Here is a 22274-nt window from a genome sequence, read left to right as displayed (position 1 = left end):
CCAGAGCAAGCTCATACTACTTTTATTTACTTTACTAAGATTTATTATTTAACCATGTTCTTATTTTCATGATGATTAATCAGAGTTTAAAATCTTTTAATTTAAATAATAAATGCTTACAAAATAATGTTTAACCTAATGTCTACATTCCTATCCCACCATGAATTCAAGACCTCTATTAATTTATCATATATACCAGCTAAGAGAAATTATTCTTTAAAACTATGAAGTTTAGCCTTGGCTGGGTGGCTTCGCTGGAGCGCTGTCCCACACACCAAAGCACTGTGTTTCATTCCCAGTCAGGGCACACACCTAAGTGGCAGGTGTGATCCCCGACTGGGGGATCACAGCACATACGGCAGACAACCGATCAATGTTTCTCACACTGATGTTTCTCTCTCCTCCTTTCTCTTTCTCTAAAAAAAAAAAAAAAAAATCAATAGAACATATCCTTGGGTGAGGATTAAAAAAAAAACTATGAATTTTACTAATCTCACAACCAATGATATTTTTCAAAATACCTATCTCTATAGAGTCTTAAATTTTCACCCCTGTATCAAAAGAAAACGTCTGATAAAGTATGTCTTGTTACCAAGATAGGTGAACGGAACCCAAGCATACATGTTGGAGAGCAACCCCCACCTGCGCTGGTGAGCCGCCAAGTGTAAATGCCCTGCGGGGAGACTGAGTCAGTCCCTCACTGCACGAGGTCTGTTTTCATGGTCTCAGTACCAGCAGCAGAAAGTGTGATCAGTGCCAAAATGGGAAATCCAAAGATCAGAAAGGTCAAAGACATGGTCTCTGCTCTCAGGCTTACAATTATGGAAAAAATATTTTCCTGCTGATTCACCACAGCAATTGCTACATTCCTCCAAAGATAAATATGTACGTGCACACGCTGGCAGACAAGAAGCTGTATCTCAGGATATTAGTGATTTTGAATTCATTTTTTAATATTTAACTGTTACTTTCAACTAAAAAATACTACAGTTTGTCTCCTAGCAACGAAGAAGATAATTCTGTATTTGTGTAAGATACCACATGTCGGGCATTTGTTTAAGAACTTTCTACCTTATCTGCTCAGGTCGCATTTTTATTGACTTTGGCCAACAGCTGTCCTAAAATTTAGGTGAAAAAATGAGTGAAATGATCTGGCTTTGAAATAAATTATTATGAACAAAACAAGAAAAAAGTAACCAATTTCCATCAGTGATTTATAATTTAGATGTTTCTCATGAAATTCAAATACATTAATATGAGTGTGTTTATGTTAGACCTTTAAAACACAGATCAACCCCAAATTATACCATAGGTACTAATGAGTGTTTAAAGATTAAAATGACAACGTCTCTTGCCAGGAAACAAAGTCAAAATTTTTTTACTGCTTTTTGTCCTACCATGTCTAATGTTCTAAAAATATGCTATATGGCACACTCAAAAATAGGTCAGTTACAGAAACAATGGATTCACATTCTAAAGGTGAACAAGATTAATTTCATATACAAAGGTTGCTACTAGGGCAGAAATTCACCCAAAATCACAGACTTGCTCCCAAAGATCAATGTCTATAGCCTACAAAAAGAAGTCTAGAGCTTAGAGAATGCAAATATTATCATTCATTTCTTTATATTCAAAATATACACACAAAAAAGAGGGAACAAATTAAAGATGAAAGTACATTCATGTTCGAGGCTAAAGAGGTAGAATTTAGACATCCCACCATATATTACAAGTTTACAGCCTTGTCTACTCTAATGCCTTTCTATGCCTTTTTTAAAAAATTCTGTAGCTGTGGATTTTTCAGTTCATTAGAATAGAAGAAATAAACAAATGATTTCTTAATCTCAAAATGTTAGATTTTACTGATTTCTCTTATGACTAACTGTATTGTATCTCAAATTGTCGAAAACTTTACTGACAATAAATCCTGGAAAACCGGTAATGACCTAACCAACTCTACCCGTCCCAGGCTGAAAAATACAAAACAAACAGAAAACAAACTTTTCCCAAGCAAAAATGAGTCTAACTAGTATTTAGAAATACGTTTTAAGTTCCACTACCTCTCTCACCCATTCACAGGTCAAAATGATCAGCTGCCCACGTGGACAGATCCACTTACCTTGCAGACTGCAAATGTGGGCTCGGTACGGCCCTAAATTAGCAAGCGTGCCTGAGGCTGCCCATGAGCTATGACCACTGACTACTGTCCAAAGACAGCAATGCTAGTGGGGGAGATGGAAGAAGAAAACTCCATGGATACCCAGGAGCTGAGTCGTTCAAAGCTACGGTTAAGCAGCCCACCGCCTTGTCTTACCTATCAACTCTCTGGGCTGAGCTGCCCTGCTGGATCCATTGCACGGAATGTTCTGATAGGGGGTAGATGAGGTGGCGTTTACCCAGGACTCCGGGGATAGAAAGTTGAAAGAAGATTGGTTACTATGGTCCTGCAGCTCTTTACACTGAGCAAGACTGTCTTGAGGAGCACTCACTTCTTCAGAACATGGCTGAACTGAGCTAGAGGAAATTCTTCTTTGGTACAAGGGCCGACCAGGTCCTCTGGGTTCATACTACATAAAGGAAAAGGACATTTCATTAATCAGCGAAACTTATATCCCCTTCCTTAGATACACAGCAATCTCACTGTACTAAGCAGAAATTCTCAAAAATACTCTCTTCTGCAACGACACCACCACCCCCAGAAAGCAGCCTGAGCTCTGGACATGGTGTCAGCAGACCTGGGTTCAAAATTCAGTTCTGGCCCTTAGTAGGTAGTCCGACAACACACATTTAATTTCTGATTCTGCTTCCTCATCTGTAAAATAAGGAGCTGAACTTCCTGTCTTCAGTTCTAAATGCTATTGATGTTTTAGTACCATTAGATTAAGAATAAGAATAGAGAAAGATATCTGTTCACAATTAAACAAAGAAGTTACAGTCATCACCAACTGAATCACGGCCATCTTGAACGGGGTCGTCCATTCTGGACTTGTCTCCTGGGCCTGTGCCTTCAGAGCCTCCCAATTTATCATTCCTTAAACCTACCAGATGGCAAGACGTCATTCCTCCTGCCCAACAGGAAGCATCCCTGGTTGGACTCACTTTGCATCTTCTTTTACAGTCTTCAATTAACACAGAACATTCATTACTTTCTTCAAAAAAATCCTTTATATGTCTGAAACCCAGTGAACTTACTTCTTATATTTTCTCCTTCCTAAACTGCACAACCTATTCCTCTAACCCTCCCAACAAGATCCATCTGCCAGTCATCGAAAGATTTTTTAAAAATTATGTCCTATGTACTCTCCAATTCTTTCTCGCCTGAGTGTTATGACCAGTATTCATCCCTGGTTGGGGTGGCAAGGCCGGATGGAGTAGCAGTTAGGTATGCGACCTCAGTCTGGGGTGTCCCACCTGCAGCCCGTGGGCCATGTGCTGCTCGGGACGGCTATGAATGTGGCCCAACACAGTATCGTCAATTTACTTAAGACATTATGAGATTTTTTTGGTGACTATGTGTCTCAATGTATTTACTGTGTGGCCCAAGACAACTCTTCTCCCAGTATGGCCGAGACACCAAAAGGTTGGACACCCCCTAGAGGCCCACCAGCTGGGGTTAGGCTTCAGGCTGTCTTTTATGAGCAGTGTCGCCCTGGGCAACTGACTTAACCTCCTGGGAACTTCACCCGTACATGTGTCTTCATTACCCACAGCACCTCTCAGGGCTGCTGTGAGAATTAAATGAGTTCCACATGTATAGCAGTTAGAACTGTTGCTGGCACATACGAAGGGCTTGTTGTTATATAATTGTTTCAATATAACACATAAAAATAAGGTTCCATGTTAGATCCTAAATGACAGGTTGGGGTTGGCTCTTACTACCCCCACTTCCCTCTGGCAGTAATAGATTTGCTGTCCAGTTTGTGGTCACCATGATTCTGAGGACTCTTTCTTTTACCGCTGTTGGAGCAATAATTGGAAATCAGGCACTGGAGGCTCGATGACAAAGGGGAGGAACTGGCGCGGCCACTGCAGGGTGCGCTTTGGGGATCTAAGCACGAGCAGAGACCGTCAGGCTGAGTAACGGGGGAGGCGGTGGCTGCAGGCAGTGTGAGGGCGCCGCCAGCGTAGCCAGAACCACCGTTTGCTGCTATGAGATCTGTCCTCAAAGGAAATCTTAATGACAACTGAACAAAATTATTTCTGTAACAAATACACTACAGTTTAGCAGTTTTGTAGTTCTCAGCACACAGATCCTATGCAGGTTTGTTAGATTTTCACATATTTCAGTGTTCTTTGACCTACTGTAATGGTACTGGCTCTTACATTTGGATGTCCAACTGTACAATGCTGGTTATAGAAATGAGATTGATTTGTATGTGCTGGCCTTATATTCTGAAAGCTTGCTGAATTCACATTAGTCATAGGACTTTTATTGGTTAGTTTTGTGGGTAGGTTCCTTGGGTTTTTGTACTTTGACAATAATGTTATCTGTGAGCAGGGACAGTTTTATTTCTTCCTTTCTGATCTCTATGCACCCCGCCCTGCCGTTTTTTTTTTTTTTTTGGCCATACTGCACTAGCCAAGACTCTGGTATGATGCTGAATAGGACATCTTAACCTTGCTCCTAATTTTAGAGAGAAAGCATTCAGTCTGTATCATTAAGTATGATGGCTGCTGTAAGATTTTATAGGTAACTTTTAATAAGTTAAGGAATTTCTCTTCTATTTCTAGTTTTCCAAGAATGAATGGATGTTGTGTTTTGTCAAATTCGTGGGGTTTGTGTTGTTGCCATCTCTTGATATAACCTGTGGTTTTTCTCTTTAGACTGTTGGTATGGTGGACTACACTGACTTATTTTCCAATACTGAACTAGCCTCGCATTCTAGGAATAAGCCTTGACATGGTCTTAGCGTATTATTTTGTATATACTGCTGAATTCAGCTTGCTACTATTCTGTTGAGGATACCTGCATCAATGTTCACAGACACCAGCCTGTGGTCTTCTCTTTTTTGTTCTGCCTCTATCTAATTGTGGATCTGAGTAATGCTGGGCCATACACATTAAGTTCAAAAGTTTCCTCCTCTTTCATTCTCTAGAAGAGATTGAATATATTGGGGGCAGGAAGAGAGACAAAAAAACAATGAGGCCTGGCCCCGCCCTCTCAGCCCCACAGCTCCACCAAACAGAGGTGCTTCCCAGCCTCAGAGTTTAAGCTCTTGCAGGGTTTTACTGTGACCAAGACCATGGCAGTGGGACTTTTGATTCCATATTGCCACTAATCGTCAAGAAATTACCAACTGCTGAGTTTTGGTATAGTATCAAAGAATTATCTGTAAAAGTTACCAAAATTCCCTTTTAGGTACATATCTGTATGATGGAAATTTTCTTTACATGCTCCAACTAAAATGACATACTGCAGTAGATTTCCAAAACTAAAAATATGGCACTCATGAGATATTTTTGTTTTGAAAAATAGTTATTTTTATTAAAATACTGTATTAATAAATACTGGATTTATTATTATAATTTTAAATACACTAGTAATTATTTTTAAATTCTCAGTTTTAAAAATCAATAGCCTGTATAATAAAAAGCTATTCGTAGATTTTTTAATGTAACACAAACAAAAGCTTGGTTTTTGCATACGGCTATCAACTGAAGCACTGTTTGTAACAGCAAAAGACCAGAAACGACCCAAACGTCCATCAACAGGAGACCAGTTAAAGGAACTGTGATGAAAACAGCAGGCCGCTGTGGAGGGATGAGGACGATACTGCTGCGGATGAGCAACAACCTATCGAGGTACAAAACACGTGTAATATGCTACCTTTTACCTAAGAAACGGAGGAATATGTACATGTAAAAGCATTTCCTTGTATTTTCAAAAAATAAGAGGATAAACTAAATATTAATAGTAACACTTATCTATAGGGGGAAGGGATGAGTTAAAGGTGGAGAATAAAAGTGGAAGTTTAGTCTCTATGAATATTGCTTGTTTTGTGATTTGGACTTTGGAACTACCAGCCAGGAAGGGAATTAATCCCTACTACATTCCACAAGGGCTCGGGCCTCAGAAACACCAGTTACAATAGAAAGGGAAGGAAGACGAAGGAATAAAATTGGGGGGATAGCTGAAGTCTGTACAGGAACAGCTGGGCTCACTCCACACTCCTCCCCAACAACTGGAAGAACCCAAGCGTGAAAACGTCCCCAGGACAAGTCCTGCCATGCGATCGGCCCTGAGAAGTTGCTCTTTAATGACACAGACAACAGAGGGTCACCAGACATTTAGGGGCATCTCCAGTATAAAAGGATAAACAAACAGGAAAGGAGGGAGGCCCAGGAAAAAAAAGTAACAGTGATCATTTAAAAACATTTTTAAAAATATTTTTAAAATACTGTTTTAGTTCTTACTAAAAATCTTAAACAAAACAACAAACCCGCAGTTGGTTTCCTCAGAAGAGGCACTGCATTATAAACAAAAAATAAGATACTAGGAAAAAGGAAAAATCTCAGAATAAAGAACTCTTGGAAATTAAACATTTGAGGTCTCAAATATAAAATGCAGCAGAAGGGTTTACAGACAGAATCGAGGAAATCTTTCAGAGTGTAGGAAAAAATACAAAGATCAAACTATGAGTGGGGGAAAAAACAGAGATTTGAAGAAGCCAAGGGGTCTAACATATCAACAGAACTTTCAGAAAGTGAGAAAAAAAGAGATGGTTAAGAACTCATCAAAGCAATGGTGTCAGACAATTCTGAAGAGCTGACCGGAGGTGTGAGTCTTTACCTAGAGCCGCAGTGACCGTGGGGAAGGTCTGTATCTGCACTGTTTAGTAAGGTGGCCCCCAGCCGCAAGTGGCTGCTGAGCAACTGAAACGTGGCTAGTGGAAATAAACTATTTTATTTTACTGCATTTCACTTCAAACCACACCTAATCCACCACGAGTTCCCGTGGGTTTTACCTACAAACAGACCTTGAATTTATTTACTTCTCGCCATTCTCATTGCTGTATCATAATCCAAGCCTAGATCCAATCCATCATCTCTTGCCTAGAAAACTAAACACTCTCCACTATTTAATATTATTTTAAAGTAATTATCTTAAAAATAAAATGCATTACCTTAACAGAATTTTAAAAACAACTTTAACGTCACATTAGGTTCATAAGATTCAATTGTAATGAACAAAATAAAAATTTTATCTTAAGTTCTAGATTTCTTAAGTACATTTATTTCTGGGTTCTGTACATTGAAATGAATGTGACTCTGTATTCAAATAGTCCCTTTGTCATCACAAAGTCACATAATGCAAACTGCATTAAAATCAATTTAGAGCTAAAGAAAGAAAAATACCACTTGTATCTCATAAGCAAAAGTGCTTACAATTTGGCCTGGCTGGTGTAGCTCAGTGGATTGAGCGCAGGCCTGCGAACCAAGGGATCGCAGTTCAATTCCCAGTCAGGGCACATGCCTGGGGTTGCGGGCCAGTTCCCGGCAGGGAATGCACGAGAGGCAACCATACACTGATATTTCTCTCCCTCTCTCCTTCCCTTCCCTCCCGCCCTCTAAAGATGAATAAATAAAATCTTTAAAAAAAAAAGTGCTTACAATTTGTAAATAGTATCGTCCCACCAAGCAATATTATTTTCTACATCCAAATACTACGTACTGAAGGAAATACTAGAATGAATGCAATGTTACATCTTAGAAAGAAATGTTAGATTCGCTGCTCTGACATTTTGAGCTACTCTGAATCTGACTTGTTTACTCTTCCTGAGTATGAAACAGTCGAGTTGTCAATTACAGACCACAACGCTTTTTACAATGAGAAAATGCCAGTTTGAATAGAAAATAAAATACTTGAGAGATATTTCCCTTCAATTTGTAACTATTTGTATTTTCTTTGAGAATCAAAATTATCACAATTAAATAAAATTTCCAGCATTAAAAAACAATACCCAAGAATTTTTGTATTATTTTTGGAGAACATTTAGAAATGTAATACATTAATGTTAATAATCTGGCATTTAAGGTCTCTAAATTCATCATCCAAGCAGTCAAAAATTTAGCAGCTACAACTGGTTAATTTTTTCAATGAATAAATTTTATTTTTTTGTAATTCTCACCCAAGGGCATTTTTTCATTGTTCTTAGAGGGAGAGGAAAAGAGAGAGAGAAACATCGATGTGAGAGAAAACCATCAATCAGTTGCCTCCTGTAAGTGCCCAGACCATGGACTAAACCCACAACCTTTCAGCTACGAAATGACACTTCAACCAACCAAGCCACACTGGCCAGAACAGAACTGGCTAGCTTTTAAGATTCAAGAATCCTAAAATGAGCCATCTCCCTCTCTTGTCCACCACTATCCCCTCACCTCCAAAAAGGAAAACGTCATACAACTGAATGAAGATTTAATTCTTTGGACCCAAGAACATTATTTAGCCTCCCTCACATCTGCTTCATGTAATTGCAGTCACTTCTCACTTTCCAGGAATGACTCTCACCCACAGCCTAAGACCTGAAGCTCAGTGTGGCATTCGAGAAACAGCACAGGACTAGAAGTCAGGAGGCTCAGCTCCACTCTAAGGAGGAGCAGCGGCTTAAGTGGCAAGTCCCTCTAACATCTCAGTTCTGCACAGTTTCCTTTAAAAAGGAGTACTTAAGATAAATGATCTCCAAGGCTTCAGTCTAGTTCCAGAGTTCTAGCTTTTAAAGTCTTTAATAAATCAAAGCCTTTGTCAATGAGAATATATTTTAATTTTTATTATTAAAATATCCAGACATAATCCATTACCAACTTTAACAATCATCAACAATTTGCTGTATTTTTAAAAGTAATTCAAGTGTTATGAGATATATAAAACTATTTAAGTTATTTAAATTTTAAAATTATAGAGCATGCAAATTGACTATAATAAAATGCATTCTGGGCAATGAGTTAAAGTTTCAGATCCCGCCCCCAAAGAGGGAAATGGCTATGAAATTGAAAGACAAGGGACCCAAAACAGAAATTTTAGAAAAAGATCCTTTTCCTAAAAAACAAAAATACTCCTGGAAGAAAATACCCTTAATACTTCCACCTACACTTCAATCGTGTGGGTCCCTAGGCTGTGTAAATACATAAGCTATGCTTTTCTTCCCTTCTTTCCTTATTTCTTGACCATTTTTTGTTTCCTATTGTTTTGCCCAGTTCTCAGTTTTCTCATAGAGACTATTCCTTATACACACACATCTTACCTATCAGATTGCTTCTTCATGTTAAGATGGCAACCCTGACATCAGGTCTAATCTAGAGTCCTTGGGTCCTACGTGATTTCATTACTGAGTGCTAACCACACATCCTCCATCAGAGATCCTCATCTGGGTTCAGCTCCACATTTGTGTGTTCATAGATACTCCTCATGTTAAACTGTGGAATCGTTACATTGCTAACCATGTGATCATGGTTTTCTAAGCCCACTGATATCTTTTTCTAAATATCAAAATATAATGCTAAAATTTCAAAGCCATTTAAGAAGGAGAAACTAAGTGACTAAATTCATGTATAAATTTCTAGTGTTGAAGATGGTTGTCAGTTTAAGCATAAATTCCTAATTTAAAATGCTTACCACTGTCTTACAAGGTACATATCTCTAATGTACGAGGTTAGTAAGCTATTGCACATGTGTATGTATAAATAACGGGGGGAAAGGTTAGCAACTTAATTAATTAGGCCTCTATTTATAATTATACCATCAAAGCTAATCTAAGGAAGGACTAAATGCTCTCGTAAAAATTCCAAGTGTCATTAACTATGGTGCCAGAAACTTTAATTAAAACAGAACATCTCATGATTAGCTTAGATAATTTAAGTATGAATAGAGGTCTAATTTATTAATTTGCTGATCACCATTTCGGTTACGTGCATTAGGAGGTTTCTTAGATACGACACATTAATGATGGTTCTGAGAAGACAGCAGTGTCACTCCCTGATCGTACAACACAAGTCATGAGCTCCTACAACCCACTTCTGAAGTCACAATAAGCAGAATATGTCAATCAGCCAGATATATAAACTTCAAGCCCCATTTGTACAATACTTTGCTCCATAAAAGGAATTTGGGACAGGGGATAATTAGACAACAGTATTGAAATCAAAACCATCAACTAATTTCAAAACTACAGTTGCTTGACGGAAAATATGAAAATGAACAGATGGGCCAAAACTGTCCTTTGTCCAAAAGCCAACATAGAGACAAGAAGTATTTCCAAGAGGGTTCATCACAGATCATATGTATCATCTCTAACATGAGGTAAGTAAGTGCTGACTTACTGAAAGCGGATCAGAACAGGTGACTTACAGCACCCCATATTCATTACAAGGGCTATCCCAACAAGAGCAACACTGCAGCTTCATAAACAAACCCCAGACTTCCACAGTGATATTTTTAAAAAGAATTTCCCATTCATTACTTACGAGCACTTGTAATCTACTTCATGGCAGGGCATATCTTAAATGGCAAAGGCTTTGCCCTGCGCCAGTATCAGCACTGCTGGTTCTCTGTTGAATCAAAGTTTTTAACCTGGTAAAATTATGCCCATTTCAGAAGAATGAGGATTTGATTCAAGATAAAATGACTGGTAAGTATAATAAGAAAAAAAGATCCTATTCATTACCAAAAACAAGAAAAAATCAACCTAAGAGTAAATTTTAACCAGAAATAAAGGCGCTCCAAAATGGATTGCACCAATTCACAAAATATTCATAAGGATACAATTTCCCCAATTTAAGCTACACATTTAATGTAATTCAAATTAAAATCCAAGAAAGGTGGGGTTTGGGGGTTTTTTTGGTGGGGGAGGAGGAAGAGGTGAAAAAGGTATTCTAACCTTCTAGTAGAAAAACCACAGAATAACCCTCCCCTGATCTCAAACACACAGAAACTGGAAGAAAAAAATAGTATGAAAGGAGACTTTACACTATATCATATTAGAGTATTACAAAACTTCGAAGTTAAAATTACCTCAATATAATTCTGGTGTAGAAACATACAGAAAGATGAAGAGAAAACTATAAAGTCCAGAAACAGATCTCAGTATATACTGAGAAGCTGCATCTCACCCAGTTATCATGCACAGTGAAAAATCTCATACATGTAAAAATTACCCAAGAAAGTCCTGGGTCATGCCACAATTAGAAAACGAACCACTGGAAGCTCAGAAGCCAAGAACTAACTTGTATTGTTTCTCTTTGCATTTCATCTCCCCTACCTCCATAGCTGTTAGAAATGCAAGGATAACACAAAGAATCTAGTATTTGCTCAGAAAGCTACTATTCTATTTAGTGAGACTACAGTAACATAATAAAGACTATAAAGACACTGGAATGATCTGTGACCGGGGCCAGTAGGACGGCACCTCTGCCCTTACCCATCACACTGGGAAAGCAGCAGAAGTAGGAGAGGCTGCAGGCACTGCTACCAGACCTCAGTGCCCAGCCTCATCCAGGACGCTGAGGGCCAGTGCTTTTGCTGCATTTGAGGAAGGTAATGAAAGCCCACCAATTAAGCCTTAAGCATCTAAATGAGAATACCCTAAAAATTTTAAGGAGCAAAAATGTTATATAATAGGATCAAGATCCCACTTAGGGTGCCTCAACCTAGAGAAAGAAAAGTTTCACAGAGTAATGTAACTGAGCACCACAATTAAGAAAAAATTGTTTCAAGTTTCCTCAACACAAAATCTCCCCACATTAATCAATCACACATTCATATATATAAATGCTTTGAAAAGCTAAATGTTATGTAGCAGACTTTGTATAGTGAAATTAGAAATAATGTCTCTTACTTTTTCCATACCAACCAGGTACTTCACTTGTCAAAAGAAAACCGAAATATCAAAAACAAACCACATCCTCTGAAGGACCGTCCCCACTCCAGGTAAGCACCAAGCTAACACCTGTGTGTGTTCGTCCCACATGACACGTAGCCACCAAGGCTTCTATTCTAGCAATAAAACAATTCACAGCAGGGAGGAAAATAAGACATTTTTCTGTATTGCTAAAGAAATTCTTTTAAAAGGCTGGAAAGAAACAGCAAGCACACAAACCATTCACTCTGTAGGATGATTCATACAAAGTCATTTTGTACAACATAATACACAAAAGTTATCCCAATGCACTGAAAACACCAAAACCTGCAATGTGGTAAAAATAATATTTTTCTTGTCAAGGTATTTTTCAGTGTTGCAAGCTAGTGATCACATGTGAATCTCATGCCTCAAAATACAGTTGGAAAAGTAATTTCATTCTAAGAACCCACTAATGATTAAAAGGTACTACTCATACACTCACAGCTACTAAACAGTAATATCAAATGTTAAGAGCTCAAGGGTACAAAGAACTGCATCCCCAAACTAAGGAACATTTAACTACATTAACCCTGGGGTAGCCAGTGGATTGGGCGGCCCAATGCAGTTCGATTCCCAGTCAGAGCACATGCCTGGGTTGCAGGCTGGTTCCCAGCAGGGGACACATGAGAGGCAACCATACATTGATATTTCTCTCCCTCTCTCTTTCCCTTCCCCTCTAAAGATAAATAATAAAACATTTTTTTAAAGTACAGTATTCAGTATTCAGAATTTTCCTAAAATACAAAACTTGGCAAGACCTTATAAAAACTTTGGCATGTTGTTTCCCACATGTTATGAGCTCACTGGCAGGTTAAGTCAAAACCTCATCAGTGAAATCAGTAAAAATGTGGCATGAGGAACTCCACAGTGCATCCCTCCATAAAAGCAATGACAAAACTGGGAAAACTGTCACAATCAGCTTTCTTGGAATTCGGGAAACTAAAGCCTACAGCAACCAGGGGAGCACTTAATCAGGACAAACCAGAACACTCTGGTAAGAGCAGCAAGGTCTGCGGTGTTTTGACTCACCCTAGTTCCTTCCCCAGCTCTCCAACTCAGTGGCAGCCTGGAAATAAGACCTTGCATTGCAGCTACTAGGACCCAAAGGAACAGAATGGGCCTCTTTCTCAAAAATTTTAATGATTTGTGTTTGACCTGTCTGGTGGCTTTTAAAAAATGAAACAAGACAAAAAAAGCACTTGTCCTATTTGTGTCCAACTCAAAGGGGACCCATTGAAAACATTCACCAGCACATATTTTAGTCTCCGCTGCCCGAGACAGTGGACAGCAGCTGGACGGAATGGCAGACTAACCACAAGATGTGGAGGACAGGCTGGGCAGTGAGCTTCGTTCAGGGAATAAAGGCTTAGAACACTCTGACCGACTCCTAGGAATCTAGAGAACCACACATGTGCCGAAAGACTCAAAAAGGGCTGGGGTGACTATACAAATATTAGAAAAAACATACTAGAAGACAAAACTGTTAAGCGAGAGAAAGGACATTATAATGATAAAAAAGTCAACCCACTAGGAATATATAACAATTACAAATATATGTAAACCTAATGCAAAGTCCCAAAATACATGAAGCATAAACTGACAGAACTGAAAGAAGTAATTCAACAATAATAGCTGGAGACTTCAATACACTACTTTCAATAACAGATACAAAACCTAACAGAAGGAACTGAAAATGTGAACAACAGTGTAAACCAAACAGATCCAATGTATCTGCAGAACACTCCATCCAACAAGAACAAAACACATCTTCTTCTCCAGGGCCCCTGAAACATTCTCCAGGACAGACCGTGTGTTGGGCCACAAAACAAGTCACAATACATTTTAAAAGATTAAAGTTATACCAATATGGTCTCCAACCACAATGGAATAAAATTAAAAATGAATAACAAAAGGAAATTTGGAAAACTCACTCTAAATATACTTGTTTTTCTCTAATTTTGCCAAATATGCACCCTAGACATTATACTAGAGGTTCTGGCCAGGGTAATTAGGCAAGAAAAAGAAAGAAAATGCATCCAGGTTGGAAAGGAAGGACAAAGCTGTGTTTGCAAATGGTACTATCTTCTATATAAAAAACCCTAGGGTATCCACAGAAAACCTACGAGAGCTAATGAAGAGTTCAGCGAGTGTTTATGGTCTATGCCAAACAGCACAGCTTTGGAAGCTTTATAACGTGGAACTAGAGATTTTCGTACCAGTGATGCTCTTTCGAAATACCTAGGTGGTTTAAGATAAAAAATTTCAATTTACCTTAAAATGCTTAGTGTAATAGAGTCAATTCTATGTTAAACACTGCAAATTCTGACATCCGGGAGTCAGTGTACCATCTGGTATCACCTGCCACCTCTAAGAAACCACCAGGTTGAGTCACAGGATAAAGAGCATGGACTCGGGACTGGCCACTGGCTAAGAAAGCCAACCTCTACAGAAAGCTCCAATTAACAAATTTGTAATAAACAAATGTAACTTCAGCAAAAAGTCACTAAAAGCCATTTCTCCAAATTAGACAGGACTAAGCCAGCTTCCCTACTTAAGTCAGTCAGATGGTGAAATGTTCCAAAACAACAATAAAAGACTCTAAGGGGCTTCATGCTTCAACAGTAATGACCATTCTTAAAAGTCTAAAATACCCAACTTAAGGCCAGAGGGTGGGCGGAAGAGGATATGATTAAAGTGAGTTCCAAGATGAGAGTAGCTTTAATAGACTATTAAATTCAATAAAATCTGTCCGCTATCATCAAGTCAATAAATATTGGTATTTTTGCAATCAACTAATCTGAAGAAAATAGGAGGAGAAAGGCATTTACCTCTTCTAAGCTAGGGAGCGAAGAAGAAGATACTGTTCGAGATGACAATGGGTGAAATGGCTCTTGACCGACAGCATGTTGATGATTCTGTATTTGTACAAAAGGATTCTGCGGTGGCCTGTGAGGCAGCGGAGGTAGGCCATAGGGAAAACCTGGCCCCATTAGGTGATTCTGTTGTAAGTTAGCAAAAGTCCAAGCTCCATCAGGTGCCAGGTATTTCAAGGGAGGCGGGGCAAGGTGCTCAGATGGCAATGAGAAAGGCGAGCTGAATATCGGGGGTGGTAGGCGCTGAGGAAATGCGGGGTTGTTGGCTACTTCAACATCTCTGCTGTTGTCATTAAAGTTAGAAAAGTGGCCACTGTGGTCTGTACTGGAAGGGGTAGATGGGACTGCTGGTGGGCTCCTAGTCTGAATTTGTCTATATTGCAAAAGTCTTGATTGAGGTGGTGGCATTTCAGCTAGTTCCCGTGCTTCGCTTGGATCACGATTAGACAGTTCTCTGAGTAAGCCTTGCAACCTACAGAAAGACAATGAAATATGAGAAGGAGAAAACAAAAAAAGGCTCCAGCACATTAAGGAGAGCTTAGTCAATGACATGTGAAATTTCTACAAGCAAATCGTAATACATAACTTGAACTAGCATTAATTAATCTCAAATATAAGCGTTAACACTCAACAGATGCTGAACCGCAGACACTGAGTGTGCCCAAGTACCTGATTTCTTTCTTTTCCCTCTGTATGAAAACAGCTGTCCTTGTCTCTATCTCCAGTAGCGGGCAGTGATAGAAGGTCACCACGATGGCGAACCTTATTCAGAAGGGGTTAGGAAACACTTCAATGCACTCACATGACACTGGCCATAAAAACACATTTAGAGTCAGAACTGAGCACTCAAAAATATCTGTACTTAAAAGAAGGTAGAATTCGCTGGTACTAGAAAAAAATAATATATTTATCATTGTTAACTTTCAACCACTGATTTACTTGTCTTCATTCATTCTTCATAAGCATTGCTACTGAGTATGAAAAGCACACTACTGAGTAGGATGGTATGTTTCTTTTCCAGAAGAGACCACAAAGCAAAGGGCCACATTATTTTAGTCCTCAGCACACTGTCCATGCCTAGATTTGCAGATACTTCTAAATTGATTTCTCTATATTTTAGAGTCAATCAATAGAACTGTGTAGCATGTGCTCAGAAGGCCAGCATCTAACTTCTCTGGGGACAATATTCCAATGTGACGCTAAAAGAACAACATTCAAGAAAGAAAACAGTGTGTGAGTCATGTTTCAGAGGCTGGTTTTCGCCGCTGAAATACCTGGAAACCGTTGTTTCTGCTTCACCTTCGGCACTGCTAGGGAGCTTCCAGTCTGCCCTCACTGGAGGCTGATGTAATCCAATGGGCGGCTGAGGAAGATGCTGGAGGTGAGGGTGAGGATGGTGATGGTGTGAGTATGGAATACTGCCCTGACTCAGATAGGCGTGATGCTCATTCCACTGCTGTAACCGCACTTGCTGCTGTCTTAATGTCTCCAGGGCCACATTCCCATGCATACGATCTGTAAAAACATTTGTGGAAAGTTTAAGTGCTCATGCAGGCAGGGTCTCCAGTTAACTTTTTCAAGTTTTTACAACCAGATTTTCTCCACAAATACAAAGATATTGCTACAGTTTGGGTTTTGGAGAGAGCAAATGTTTTCTAAATTTGCAGGTAATCAGGGTTATGGTGATGATGATGATGATGATGATTCTTCCTCAGCTACATAATCACATACCCTGACGTCGATTGGATGCTTAATATTATATAGCATTTGGAACTAGATTCTGATTATTACACTAAGTGATTAAGTTTTGCTAGACTTAAAGAAATGAAGCAATCCTGATCCACATTAGTACTGTATAGTACCTGTTTTTATAGGTAAATAATCTCTGAATTTGTCACTTTCAGTAGTGACAGGAGAACTTACCTAGAGCCTCCCCTATAGGCAATCCTGGGGGGTTCTCATCAGCGAAGTTATTCAGATGCGAAGGAAGAATGGGGCCAGGCTGCGTAATGGCTCGCAGGGGACTGCGACCTTCTTGCAGCATGGGAGGGGGCTGCTGCTCAGGAATCACAGCCTCTGCAGGAGGCGACTGGGGTCGATGAGAAGAAATTACATTATTAAAAAAAGCACTGTTGGGCCCTGCCTGGTAGGCAGGAGGAAGTTGAGGAGGTGGCTGCTGAGTCAGCGGATTCAACGGATTCTGCTGCTGGACTACCTGATTTGGTTGGGATGGCATTTGATTTGGTTGTTCGGGCAAATTATTCTGCTGCTGATTTAACAAGGCGTGCTGCTGCGGAATTGGAAAAGGTGCTCTGGGGAGCTGCGGAAGGGGATGAAAATGACGACTGGGGATTGCATATTGCGCATGGGGGGCAGGAAGGGGAAGGTTTATGTGTCTTGGGTTGAGATTATCTTTGCGATGAAATTTGGTATTGGGATAAACAACACCAGGCCGTGATTCAGGACTTCTGTTCTGTGGATTAGATTCCAAATCAATCTAGGGAAAAAAATAAAAAGTCTTTTTAACAGTGGAAAAATCCAAGTCCTGTCATCACCTTTCCCCACCCCTAGCACGTCTTACGGATGGATATCACACATTCTTATCAGTAATAGCAAGAGTGCAGGGCACCCAATCAATCACTTTCTGACACTCAAATTAGGAAACAATTATTTTTTAAATTAGGAAAGATGAAACAGATAAACAGCATGTTAAGTCTGAGTCATAAGAAGAGATACTGCCATTTTATTAGCATATCCACTTTAATTCCTTCAAAAAACATTATTTTTAATTTCACACTTTCTTCCTTGGAGGATAACCATTTATTCCCTTATGATATAAATCACTAAAATGTGTTCTTTCCTTCTGATTTTATTGTTTTTACATATCTCTTCAAAGATACTTAATTTGAGAAAACTTGAAGTGAACAAATAATTTATCGCCTTAGTATAACCAATTTGGTTGTCAGTTTTTGATATTAATTATTGATATTTATTCTCTCAAGAAACATTTCTGAGGGCTTATCAAGGGCATTGTGCCTGGTGCTAGAGAGTAAAAAGCAATAAAAAAATTCGGTCTGTACCCTCAAGAGCTTAGAGCAGCAGGGGTTGGCCAACTATGGCCCCAGGGCCATTTCCGGTCAACAGATTTCCATAGGTTTTACTGAACACAGCCATGTTCATCCCATCCATTTACTCATCGGCTATGGCTGCCTTCTAACTATAGTGGCAGAGTTGAGTGGTTGCAACAGAAACCATACGACCCACAAAGCCTGAAGATTTGCTATCTGGTCTTTTGCAGAAAAAGCTTGCTAAGCCTTGGCTTAAGAGCCCAGTAGAGGATGCTAACATGCAAACATAAAATTAGAAGGGCTGTAAGAGGAAATGATGAGGTCCTAGTGCCTGGGAAAATTAAAAGTGGCTTCACAGATGCTGTGGCATTTGGGTTAACTCTTGCTCAAAGAGCTGGAATTTTCCAGGGTGGGAAAGCCATTCTATGTAAAGATAATAGCTTATACAAAAGTAGAGAAAAAGCATAGCAGATTTGAAGAGCATGAGAAGTTGTGTGTACATAGAGCTATACCTTCACTGGTTTCTATGTTGTTTTCCCCTTCTTGACATTAAATGAAGCTGTAAGAGCCCAAGTACACTTGACCTTGAATGACTCAATACTGAGTACGCACTGTTTTCTAATCCTGCAAACTGTGGCAAATTCCAGAGGTTTGTACAATAGGGAATGCTGTCACCCTCTGCCATGTGAGTCTCATCATAAATGGTGACAATGTGAAAAATAAACATAAAGCAGAAAGAAGCAATTTTTCTTTTCCATCTTTGTCAAAACACTCAATGAGCTGTTTTTGTACTTCAGTGCTGAAATGGTCACTGAGGAGTACTTGCCTCCCCAATTGGCCACTCCCAAGAACACAGAACAAGTCACTCGGTTCCTGAATTGAAGCTGGGGTACACCTGGCAAGCAAGCTCTGTGCCGCCCAACCCCAAATGCACTCTCATCTCTAATTACTACCTGAAATGGACTGCCATTAGGTTGGGCCAATTTGCATACACCTAGTCCTTCAAATTACTGGGTGCATCCAAATTGTCTAGAAAATGAAATGAGAAGGATGACAACTCTGTCCTAGTCGGCCCAAGCTGCTGCAATTCCTGCTCTTCAAATGTCTCAGAATCTGATTAAGGTTCTTTATAAATAAACATTTTGCCCCATAAATCTTCATCTTTTTCAAGACTGAAGCTATAGTCAGTTGGGATATACTTTTCCAAGACTGTTGATATGCATACTCTGATTGCATGAAGGAGATCAAGGCTGTTTGTGAATAAGCCAGTGTTTTCATTGCCACCTTCCCCTCTGACTTTGACATGGGCAGGTAACTAGGCCAGGGCCATAGAATTTAGATCAAGACGCGCTACTTTCTGATACTACAATGAGCCAGGAAGGATAGGGGACTGTGCGGTCTGAAGGAATCTGAGTCTATTATTATCAGAATTAAATGATCGCTTTCCTCCTAATACTGAGTTCTTGATTCAAGGAGAACTAGGAAGTTTTCTTCGGCAGGACAAAGCAACAGGGTGAGAAGGAAAATGAAACACATCTATCAGTTTGCTGAGTCTCCTAACAGGGAAGGATCATAACAGAAATTTAGAAACAAGGATACGAAAGGCACTTAGCTATCCTGGCTTCGTTTGCTCTGACAGCACCTGAGACTGACATGTGGTTTGGTCCTAAGCTGTCTCTGACTACAATGGCCACTGCCACTGTGCAGCCCTAACTGACCTGCTGTTGTCTCCCTGCTCCCTTCCCAAACACCCAGGACTCCGCTGCACTGCCGCTGCCCTCCCACTCTGCCGGGAAGTCCCTGGCTGCCTCATTCACAGTGCAGCTCCCACCACGGGCACTGCATCCTCCCAGCTGCAGAAACTAAGAGTCAGAGCTGCTTACGGCAAGGCCAGGGTTGGAAATACAGATTTGGAAATCATTGTCATGGAGTGGGTATCTGAAATCATGGAAATGGACTGGTTCGTAGTAATAAACCACAGTACGCAAAGAGAGGTGTGGGACAGTGACGGAATGCTGAAAAACCCCAACTTAAGGACTAGGAACAGCTGGGAAGGAGGTAGATAGGAGCTTATGACAGAAAGTCACGTTAGAGCAGTTGTGAAAAGTAGAAACGTGTGTCACAGAAACCAAAAAGAAACAAGACGGTCGAGATGAAAGAAGTAGAAAATGGTGCCAAACACCAGAGAACAGCCAGTCAAGTAAGACCACAGCTAAAGCGTGTTCACAAAATTTGGGCCCTTAGAACACAGAAGCGTCAGTGAAATGCTGAGGTCTGGCACTAGGCTGTGTTTGCCAAGAGGCATGTAGAAGGTGAGGCAGGAAATAAAAATTACATTAGCAGCTGTAAGAAGATGAAGGTCAAAGAAAGTTTCTTTTCAAAAAACAGTCCATCAATCAATTTACTTATGGCCTCAGGAGGAAGAACCAGGAGCTAGAAAGAATCCAAAGATAAATGAGAAGGGACAAGGCCTGTGAGGTGACCAGAAGGGGAGAGATCAGTTTTAAGGGGAACTCCTCCTCTGAGACCAGTGATAAGGAAGTGAGGCTGTTCAAGGAGGTAGAAAAGTCTGAGGTTTTCAGCTAACAGGATGAATGTTGATGACCAAGGTCTACGGCAAGGTCGTCTCCTGATTATAAGATAACAGAAGGGGCATGAGAATCAGGCCTGAGGAGAGCTGCGGAGCGAGCTGGGCCGAAGGAGCCAGGGACACGTAAAAGAAACGGAGAGAGCCACTCGGGCTCCCTAAGATTAGAAAACACAAATTCCCAGGGGTACTAATTCAGCCAGTAATTTGACTGTCCCTAACTGGCTCATCACATGCACAGAAGCAGAGAAGGTAGATGAACCAAGGGAGAGAGTTATGGATTTATCACTGGGTATGAGGAAAGGACAAGGTGGGGGACTTAGGAAGTTAAGTCTTCCTTCCTCTGGAAGTTAATGTTTCCTTTTTCTTCACTACATAGCTCTTCTCATTCTGAGATAATTTTTAATGACTCATCTTTTAGCTGTGTCTTCATTTACTAATTTATCACGGAAAGTCTCTAAATCCAAGTCTGTCACCAAGCATCACAATCTGGGAAGAGTATAGTGATCAGTTAACAATGTAGCCAAAGAAACGGTGGCAGGAAAGAGGCTAACATGACCCACCAGACCACTGTGAAACAATAAACATAAACAATATACAGAGAAAGGTAAATGGGTTTTTTCAACATTAAGATTCTAAATCCACTGGAATAAAGCAGTCACTACGTGTAAACAGCATACCTGTTTTGATTCTGCAGGCTTTTTCTCTGGTGTTCGAATCTTATTAATTTCGGGTCCGGGATTATTTGTATCACTTTTACCTAAGAAAATATTTTAAAATTCACATAAATTGTCTCCAGTGGATACTATATTTTCAGAGACTATCCATTATTAGACAAAAGAAGTAAAGTATTTTAAACATTTTTCACCCATTATTATTGATTTATATTACTGCTTGAGTTTTCAACAGCAGTTTTTCTGCAAGAAAGAAAATTTATAAATACAGCAAACCACATTGATAAGGCAAAAGCTTCATAAAGGGATAATCTTAAAATACCAAATAATTCCAGAGATAATTTTCCAAGCTCCAGGAATCTATAGCCTCAATTTCTTAAACTAGACATAGAAAAAAACTTGGCATTCTTGCTTATTTATAATGGCTCAAAAATTTGGTTATTTACAAATGCAATTAAGCAAAATCCAAATAATGTGTCAATCTAATATGGTAAAAGGAATCTACACTGAATAAAGATCTTCTGAAAGAAATGTAGTTACATGTTTAAAAGTAATAGATAGCAAACTAAATATAAGTGAAAGATAGTTAAGGAAGCAAAATTGATATTAAAACTATCACAATTATAATAGACAATGCTACTTCATGCATGGGAAAGGCTTTTAATATATAACAATTAACAGCTGGATATTTTAAGTTCCTTGAAAGAAGCCTTGATTTAAGTTGTTGTTCAAAAACATTCCCTTAGGAATGCCACCAAAACTGTAGAATCAGTTATTGTGCCAGAGTGACCTTACAACCAAACCTCAAGAAATAAAAACTACAATGTCTGAGATGAAAGGTACACTGGATGGAATTGGCGCAAGTCAGACCACCCAGAAGAAACACACAGTGAAGCAGGAGGCAGAGCACCAAAAACAATGCAAAATGAAACATAAAAAGAAAAATACTGTTTTTAGTGACTGCTATGACAAAGTAACCCCTTGAGCTAAACAAAGCTGACCTGATTTTTTTTTTAATGAAGATAGCATCTTAAAATGTGGGGAAACTTTAAGCAGACTAATGTTTGGAAGTTGGAATTCCTACAGAAGAAAGACAGAAAAACCTATCTAAAGAAATAAGGGGTCAAAATTTTCCAAATTTGATGCAAACTATTAGCCCACAAATCCGAGAAACTCAA

General features: G+C 39.5%; 1 protein-coding gene across 8 annotated transcripts in view; it reads right to left on the bottom strand.

The window, feature by feature from the left end:
* The window catches only part of HELZ (helicase with zinc finger), a 145708-nt gene that overhangs the window by 3026 nt on the left and 120408 nt on the right, over window positions 1-22274 (bottom strand). For 6 of the 8 annotated variants that reach the window (XM_053655530.1, XM_037128028.2, XM_053655534.1 and 3 more), the window contains 5 exons: window positions 21103-21182; window positions 16691-17264; window positions 16042-16282; window positions 14723-15239; window positions 2315-2567 (listed from right to left, as the gene is read on the bottom strand). In XM_053655530.1, the coding sequence (XP_053511505.1) occupies window positions 2315-2567; window positions 14723-15239; window positions 16042-16282; window positions 16691-17264; window positions 21103-21182 (1665 nt within the window). The remainder of the gene's footprint in view (window positions 1-2314; window positions 2568-14722; window positions 15240-16041; window positions 16283-16690; window positions 17265-21102; window positions 21183-22274) is intronic. The other 2 variants (XM_053655538.1, XM_053655542.1) reach the window with 2 other exon arrangements.

The sequence above is a fragment of the Artibeus jamaicensis genome, unplaced genomic scaffold, assembly GCF_021234435.1.
Source record: "Artibeus jamaicensis isolate MK-2021 breed Jamaican fruit bat unplaced genomic scaffold, CSHL_Jam_final contig_1998, whole genome shotgun sequence".
Lineage (NCBI taxonomy): Eukaryota > Metazoa > Chordata > Mammalia > Chiroptera > Phyllostomidae > Artibeus > Artibeus jamaicensis.
The sequence above is the reverse complement of the archived record's forward strand: the minus strand, read 5'-3'. Positions and strand labels throughout refer to the sequence as shown.